The sequence below is a fragment of the Seriola aureovittata genome, chromosome 6 (genome assembly GCF_021018895.1).
Source record: "Seriola aureovittata isolate HTS-2021-v1 ecotype China chromosome 6, ASM2101889v1, whole genome shotgun sequence".
NCBI classification, from domain to species: domain Eukaryota; kingdom Metazoa; phylum Chordata; class Actinopteri; order Carangiformes; family Carangidae; genus Seriola; species Seriola aureovittata.
The window spans coordinates 2,327,306-2,336,357 of record NC_079369.1 but is presented as its reverse complement, the minus strand read 5'-3'; the positions used below and the strand labels follow the sequence as shown (position 1 = coordinate 2,336,357).

The window sequence follows — 9,052 nt, the reverse complement described above, 5'->3', positions numbered from 1 at the left end:
AGGAATTTTATATTGATAAACCAATGTGGTGCTTCTTCAGTTGTCAGCTGGTTAAAATTAGCCTTTTCCACAGCTCTATGATTGTGTGGATGGTTGGGATGCACTGATCTAATCTGCCGGATCGGGTTCAGCCCGATACAGTCCAGATCGGGTGTGTGACCGATCCCCATTACACTAAATACATACAATGCTTCTCTTCTGTTCCATTTACGTACATTATTTATTGTGGTGAGCTCCAACTGTATAACAAATACTGCAGTCAGTAGATCACACACACACCAAACACTGACAAACTCGCCATGTGCAATAATTGACACACACAAACTGTGCAATATCCGTTATGCTTATTTTGTGACATATTTCTAATATCTACTTGTAAATATGTTGCTATACTTTATCATTATATTATTTATCTGCTATTTATCTTTCGTAAATTTTTAGTATTTGTTATTTTCATATTACAATTCTTTTGTACTATCCACTTTGCTGCTGTAACACTGCAGATTTCCCCACTGCGAGACTAATTAAGGACTTATCTTATCTTATCTTAATCTACTGCACAAACTGTTTGTTACACGTATTTGACAGGTTGAGGGAGATATCAGCCCTGAGATCATCATATAGTAAAGGTTTAAGTCTTCTGTGAGTTTAAAATGTAACTGTATCACATCAATGCAATTTTCTAAACTGTCTATAACTAAAATATGCAGAATAGAAAAAAAGTTAAGGGGCTGTGTGTTACAGTTACAGCCTCATGTTAACTTACACAGCAATGATCCCCAGTTCCATGCAGTCAAAGATCAATGACAGCATATTTGTTGTATATTTGTCCTGATTCTGCTAGTTGATACCCAGATTTCAATGTGTCATACACTTCCGCCAGCAGCACAAATATAAGTCAGAATACACACAGAATATCTCATCTTTGTGCATTCACTTCCACCAGGATTAGGGTCAACTCACCTACAACTGACTGTCGTATAGGGGTGGATTTCTTTTTTCAATTTTAAAAGATTTGTTGTTTTTTGAAACTGTAGCAATTTTATGACTTTGGTACTTGTGTTTTCTGACACTGATTTAAACTGGAACAAAACCCCAGCAGGGTCAAACAGTCAAACTCACCACTGTACTGACACAGAAAGTAACAGCTTGCTTTTTTGTGTTTTACAGGAATGCTGTTGATGGGAACAAAAAGTTGTACGCCATCTATGATACAAGGTAAGAATCATTCCCTAAATGTTGTTTTCTGAAGGATATTAAAAAATGAAAACTTATAAAAAGCAGTAGAATGTTATTTCTGAAATGTAGCTGCAGACCAGTGACTATTTCTTGATTAAACAGATGAAGAAATTTGTTGGGAAGAGTCCAGCTGAAGCACACTCTCGTTCCCTGCAGTGATATTGAACTTCTTTCACCACAGAAAATACTGTAGGAAACAAAAAAAAGAGCTCAGAGAGAAAGAACAGATAGATTTCTTCTCAACATTTCTCGTCACAGCAACAACTGCAATTGAGCGACGCAAAAGTATTTCACACCAGATCCAAAGATTCTCTCTCTCTCTCTCTCTCTGCTGCCATGAACCAAGTCATCAGGGCCGGATTTCAGGTCCCATATTGTAGAAAGTGAGACTTCCATGTCTTTTTCGATAAAGTAGGTCTAGCTTCTATATTAATACAGTGAAAGTATCAAAGCGCTTAGGCCACAGAGAAATGCACACAGCCTGTATTCAGGAACTGAGCCCTAAACCGATCCATCAGGATGTCCATAACTTTTTTATATCACAACTATACGTTCACCGCCCTTAGCCACGCCCCCAGCATGACCCACCTGGACCCATCGTCCAAATTTGATCGTCTGTTCGGCTCATTTCTGTGCTCATTGACTACTGCAAGTCTTTCTTAACAGAATTTTTAGCAAGCAACAGTTGTAGGCTACAGTCTGTTACCTGTGGTTGGCCATGGCCTGCATCACTCAGGGAACACTCAGCCAATCAGAAGAGAGGCTCAGGGGCCAACACAAAACGCTCTTAACTTGTTAGACCTCCAGAGAGAAGCCTGAGAGAGAAAATGTTATACTGAGATGGTTTTAGTACTTAAAAACACAAATGTATCTTCTTATGTATATCGACACTTCAAATTAAAAAAAAAACGAAGAAAAAAACAAAAAATAAACAAAATAGTACACTATAATCTTCATGAAGGAGGATCTACTGCAGGACTGTTGTATTAGACTACATTAGTTTTAGCTGGATGTTTCTAATAAATTGCCAACTGAGTGTATATTAGTAATTGTCAGTTGTATGCCCAGGCCGCAATAAGCCTGACTGGAATTAATTGGTTGATTTCAGTGCTGTTCTCACCTGTGCACTGATACACCTGGCAGCCTAAAGATGCTCTTTAAATTAATAGTTTTATTATATATTATTATTATCACCATATAACATGTTTTACCTCTTCCCTTAAAATGTAACTTAACACATTTACTCAGAGACATTTTAACTGACTCACTTTGTACTTTTATCTAATATTACACAGTGATTTTACTTCTACTGTAGTAAAATGTCTTTTTAGCAACAGTAGTTCATGACCGTTGACGTACTGACGTGTTGACGTCAGTGCAGTGTCTCATCTTCAGTTTGTGGAGTTTCTGTTACTGGTAGTTTATTGCTGCTCTGTCTGAACACAGTTAAAGTCGCTGTTTTTTTCTTTACAGTTACTAACTACCTGCTGTACATTTAAACTTACACTAATTTTGCTCTAGCACCCAGAGCTCTCTGCTCTTTTTAAGGACTTTCGCTAATTGAGCAGTTGTTTACATGCTATTCTGATGCTAGTTACGTTAGCTTAGCAGCTAGCGCTAGCTTCTCGCTCTCTCTCGCTCGCTGTGTCTTGAACCAACAGACGAACTTGTTCATCAGAGTGTGGTGTTGTTGTAACTTCAGTGTGAAGAATTTGTGATGTTTATTACAGCTTCAGGAATTTCTGCTGTCTTACCTTCGACACACAGCTCCACCCGTTAAATGGCGCTACCCTCGTCCACCGTCTGTGTACACAGCAGCCTTCAACGTGATAGGCTGTTACTCGTGACGTCGTGCTGTGGGCGGGACATTGTTCCAGATCACAGAGTGGAAACTACAGATCAGAGACAGACAGCTGCATCAGAGCCAGAGTAGCACATTTTAAAATTGATTTATTTTATGATTATGGTTAAAAAAAAATTAAGGATACCATGCCCATTCCTAGAGCCCAGCCCACATCGGAATGATCTTATATGATTTCACTCCAAACAAAGTGCAAAGGAGTTCACTCAAATATTAGTAGGGACAGGTCTCTACCGTCCATATGCAAAGCTACATTAGCATGTAGCAGTGAAGAGTAATAAAGTCATTAAACTGGCTCAGCGATGTCACCTGTAAAGGTAATATCTACTTAAAGCTAGCTAATGGTCACACCAGACCGAATAAGCAGAAGCAAGATTGAATATAGCCTACTAATTAACAGAGCTGTTTATTTTATTGCTAATGAATTCAACTATTCCTTTTGTAAGAATAAAAATGTTTAATTTCTTTGTTCAACAATTAAAAAGCCTGGCTTGAGAAACTTCTCATCGCTTCCCAGATAGCGTATTTTTCCTACAGGTAGTGAGGGTCTAGCCCCTATAGGATATGCCTCTCAATGATTGACCTCCTGCTCTGTCTGCGACTCTCGGGTCAGGATAGCCGCTTTTATAACCTCCTATAAGTAGACTGTCACGTGCCCTTTCATCATTACCAGGAGAGCCTCGCGCAGACTCTTTTCCCAAACTCAGAGTTTGTAAGAAGAAGGATTTTAACTCTGAAACCTTGGGCGACAGCTCGCAGTGTATTTTTTCCGGACCTGTGGATTTCTGTTGTTGTGATGGATGTTTGCTAAACGGCTGCTGGAGATGTGGAGCAGCCCGACCGAGGCTTCACGGCTCCGCCGCCGTATCACAGGCAGAGATGAACACATCTGACACCCGAGTCAGCGCGCCTCTGCCTCATGCAGCATGTTAGCACAGGGTGGGGGGGGGGGGGGGGGGGGGGGGGGGGGGGGGGGGGGGGGGGGGTAGACATCATGAGTAGTCTCACCTGATTCAGGGGGGGGGGAGCGCCAGAGTTGAGCACCGTGGCTTCTTCATTCAGTCATTTGTTGACCGCTGGACAGCACCCACCCCTCCAGACACCGCGCAAAGGGATGTGGGGATCCCGGAAAACAGGGCTCTTTGACTTTCTCTCTCTGCCGCTGGTCGTGGCGGTGATGTGCTGCGCTCAGAGGTGAGTGTCTGATGGGGGGATCAAACCGGACACAGGTGTCGGTGTCCGTCTTCCAACAGAGTTTTCCCATCCTTTGTTGTTTTGTTCTCTTTCAGCGTCAACGAGCCGGGGAACATGTCTTTTGTCAAAGAGACCGTGGATAAACTGTTGAAAGGATATGACATTCGTCTCCGACCAGACTTTGGAGGTATGTCTGTCCGTTTCACCCTAATGGCTCCCTGAATGTTTCCTTCCCCCCACGAGTCCATAGGTAACTTTATTGTGTGTATTTTAAGGTCGACCGGTTGCTGTTGGCATGAGTATAGACGTGGCCAGTATAGACATGGTGTCAGAAGTCAACATGGTAAGTTTTATACAATTATACATTATTCATTATACATTTTTTTTGAGTCATTTGTAGCTTTGGACGACCTTTGTTTTCACTGTTAATAAACCGGAAATTAATTTATGTAAAGTGTTACAGTGAGGGATTCAGTTCATTTAGAAAGTGTTTATAACTATTGCTTTTATTAATGGTTAACTAATATTTTACTAAAGCTTTATACATCAGTTATTTGCCATCATTAAGAGAATTTTTGGTTGCCAGGTTGTGGAAAAAAACCCTTTGGCTGGTGTTTATCTTATTTGGTTAAAATGTATTTGTAAATGTTGGGGATCCCAGTAATAAATCATGGGTTTCTCATCTCAGCAGTTATATGGGAGCATATCACTTATCAAATTGTTCTCTTAAATGATCTATAGACCATCAGTAAATTATTTATTAAGGATTAATAAAGCCATTATAATATCCCTTTATAAATGGTGCCTTGTTAGAAAGTAAACATTAGCCAAAATTAATTTTTACAACCTTTTCTTATGAATGGCTTATAACTGCTCTATAAATCATTAGTAAATGACGTATTAACATTAAAACTGTAACTAATCTAAATCTAAAACTACAACACACAGTAATCTTTACAACCTCCTGAATTGCTGTATGTAAACTGATAAAACCAGTTTACAGAGGCTTTTGTCTAGAGTGGTTTGTTTGGTTTAAATCCTGCTTCATGGCTGTGAGACTTGCAGCGATGCCCTAATGGTCCTGTTAGGAGATAAGGTCAGGAAGTCCTGTTGTCATGTCCTCTCCCCATAAAAAAAGCAAGCCAGACCTTCAGAGGTGTGTGTGTGTGTGGGTGTGTGTGTGTGTGTGTGTGGTGTGTGTGTGGGTGTGTGTGTGCGTGTGCATGAATGACGGGCTTGGCACACCATTCGTTCTACAGTTTAATGCCTGTATGCCATCTATCATTGGTGTGAACTGCTGACAGAGCTTGATGCCTGATCACATGGTACCAAGAGGAAATAGCCCCTGACATGCTGTCCTGACAAGTGTGTGTGATGAAATGTACCCATGGTGCATTTTAATGCATCTCTACACAACAGCAGGGACAGTGAGAACCACAGAGAAGCTAAACACTTGCCTCCAGTGACAACTGAGATTCAACTAAGACAGTTGAGTTAGCTTCAGCTTGTCATGTTAAATATTGTGGTTATATATATACATATATATACATATATATATATATATATATATATATATATATATATATATATATATATATATATATACATATAATGGTTATATATATATTTTTTAAATGCAGATAAAGCTTATTTTATTGTTGCAGACGGATGAAATTTGAGAGGTTTTCGTTTTTCATGTTGTAACTGGATTTCTTAAATGACAAAATCCACACTTTTTCTCAGAGTAATAACTCAGCTGAATCTGAACTCATAAACATGAAACACATATTTTTAGATTTACTGTGTCTTACACTTTCTGGGGGTATCACCACAGTATAAAAGACGCTCCTCAAAACTCCAGAACTTCTCTGAGAATCATCATGATTTTAAGTTTTCTTCAGTATTGAAGGAACCTAGCGATAGATGTCTGAACGTTGCTAATTCAGCAAACTTTTAATGCATTTTTCTACATTATGTTTGTCTACAGTGTCTTTAAAAACACCTGAAATACAATAATTGGCTTTACATGTAGGATGACTAGTGCCCTTTGTGTGTTAGCTTCACTGTTTTAAAATTGTACATAAATAATGCACCAATTTAATCATCCAAGCCATAGTTCTTGTTGTCATTAGTTCAAAATCCGACTTCTAAACTGAGGCTGTTTAAATAGAGACCTATACATGGAAAGCGATAATCAGTCACGTAAATTTCAGCACTTAATGGGCCAAACTTAATTTCCAGATTAGAGACCACACCTGCTTTTAACTTGAGAGTTGCTTGTCTGTGTAGCCGTGCTGTGTGAAAGCATTTGGCCTCCTCAGTGGCGATCGTATCAGCCTGTCTGTGTTAATGGTTGGAGGCATGCAGATGGGACAGAGGAAATACAGCTCTTCCTCCGGCTGCAGGAATTGGACCTCTCTAGAAAATAAATACTCCCAGCGGCACTTGAGCATGTGCTAAAAATGATTTACCCATAATACAAATGATAGAGCACCAGGAGCTGATTGCATCCTGTCCATGAGGCACTATAAAAAGAGTCACTTGTTTTATTTGTCAGATATCCAAAAATATCCAGCTTTTGAAGATGTATGTATCAAACACACAGGAAACCAGCAGGATCGCTAGTCAGGCCGCTCGAACGTGGCAAACTTAGGAAGCAAAGTGACCTCAAGTCCGTTCCTCCATTTTACTTTAATGCCTGGAGCTATAGATCACACGTTTCAGGGTATTGCAGGAGCAGTGGGAGTTTATCTGTGGTCCTGAACAACATTAGATTGTTCCTCTCTCCTCTGTCTAAGCTGCCCCCCCCCCCCCCAGAGGGCTTTGACATTTGCAGCTTCTTCTCACATTTTGCTCACTAGAGCATCTCGATGCTGCAGACGAACCTGTGTGTTTATGGAGAATCCTCCCAACACCCTGAGACTGCAGAGTGACACTGAGTATATTAAAATATTGTGAGGTACCTCACATTTAACACAGCACTCTTTGCACATTTTAAAATATCAGGATCTGTCACTGGATGTTATTTGAGGCGTTTACTCTGATGTCACTACAGGGTTTTGGTTTATTGATTATATCTGGACAGGCTGCTGAAGAAAATTTATAACCGTCCAAACAAGTGTTTGATTCAGATTTACTGTTTGTCAGCTGCTGTGAACCTGCAATTACCTGGAGTTATTCTTTAATCCAATCAGTCCCGGCATCCTGCACCCAACTGGTCTATCACTCTGTCAGTCCACATATTAACAGCCCTCACAAGCAAGATGAGCCGTCATGCCTCGTCTCCTTCTGTGTCGTTTTGGTAATTATCATCCTCATCATTTTTGTTGGTTTACCATTGTCTTCAATGGAGGAGGATGTAAAGAGCTCACTACATATTAGCATCATAATTAACATTATTTATATTATATATTATTGTGATGCTCCAGTAGCAGTCTCATATTCTAGTGGTCAACTCTTGACTTGTATGTCACCAGCGACAATTATCAACAACCCCTGCACCTCACACGCGCCGCACGGCAACAAGTGGTGCCATTTACGCAGCATCAGAATTATCACACACGTATGAGCGCTGGCAGGTGGAGTCCGTTGTCTGTGTTTGACAGTTAACAGGCTGATAACTGGTGAAATTTTGCACAATCCCAGAGCGGGGCTAACCGTTAGCTTCATTCTGATCATTTGTGGTGTAAATCTTAAAACTGTAAAAGCTCTGTGAATAGACAGTGAAGTCCAACAACTCTGCAACACAAGCCAGTTCAAATAATAATGCTTGAATGTATGTGAGTTGATTGTTGTGTGGATGCATGGAGGGCTCCGCATTTGGTAGATAAAGAGTTTACCTTTCTAAATGTTATTCAAGGATAGACTTTTTCTTTGTTCCAAAAATATCACTACAATCAGTTACCTCCGGCTCTATAGGGAATACAGTTGTGTCAGTATAACCTCAGGAACCCGGCCGCCCGGTTTAACCCTTCCATCCAGATCCGAAATTCACATCCTACTTCACAGAGGAATTTAAATCATTTTCATCTGTTAATTCAACCTCTACTTCCAAAGCCTTTTCCAGAGGTCTTGTTATATCTCATATGTCCAATAAGAGGCAAGCTGAGCTCTGGGTCCAAACAAAAACTTTACGAACATGAGGACAAAGCAGGGAAATATCTGGCAAAGAAAAACTCCCAAACTGTCTCTTCCATTTCATATGAGTTGATTTAATATTGAACACAACTCATAGACACTACTCTGTTACTGGTGGTCATTAGCTCAGAGAGTTTAAAACAAATTTACTGCGTTAAGTAAATGTTTACGGTTGCACTTGATGAATTTTCACCTGTGTTATTTAATGATTATGAGTTTCATCAAATCTGTATTTCACACCTTCAGATTTGTAATAAAATACATTTTGCACCTACACAGCCGTAAGTTAACCTAAATTATAACTTATCTAAACTTCATCGTAAAATGCTATTATTCATATTTAAAATTTGAAGCTAGATTATTTGAAGCTGCTGAGAGAAGAATATCAGTGGAAGCACTGAAATGGTTTATGGAGTGACAAAAAGATTTGATGATGTTAAACACAGAAAATCATCATCCTTTTTTACGACTCAGTGACCTTGACCGATAAAACCTGAGCAGGAGAGATGAGCAGGACTGGACTGACATCTCTGTACCAGACTAACTCTAAAGAGGAATGTGTGGAGAATCTTGAAATCTGTGAACAAATACTTCAGTTAACTGAAGCACGATTCTGCAGCT

At 39.8% G+C, this 9,052-nt stretch overlaps 1 protein-coding gene and 1 long non-coding RNA gene across 2 annotated transcripts in view; one reads left to right on the top strand and one right to left on the bottom strand.

The window, feature by feature from the left end:
* Positions 1-1,289: 1,289 nt before the first annotated feature.
* Positions 1,290-4,229, bottom strand: LOC130170986 (uncharacterized). Its single transcript, XR_008828062.1, has 4 exons — positions 4,109-4,229; positions 2,994-3,131; positions 1,946-2,054; positions 1,290-1,426 (listed from the first exon to the last, which is right to left on the bottom strand). It is a non-coding gene; the product is annotated as an uncharacterized LOC130170986 (long non-coding RNA).
* The window catches only part of gabrb3 (gamma-aminobutyric acid type A receptor subunit beta3), a 28,433-nt gene continuing 23,499 nt past the window's right edge, over positions 4,119-9,052 (top strand). Inside the window, exons 1-3 of the mRNA XM_056378736.1 lie at positions 4,119-4,294; positions 4,390-4,481; positions 4,570-4,637. Coding sequence (XP_056234711.1) covers positions 4,215-4,294; positions 4,390-4,481; positions 4,570-4,637 — 240 coding nt within the window. The 5' untranslated portion in view covers positions 4,119-4,214. The remainder of the gene's footprint in view (positions 4,295-4,389; positions 4,482-4,569; positions 4,638-9,052) is intronic.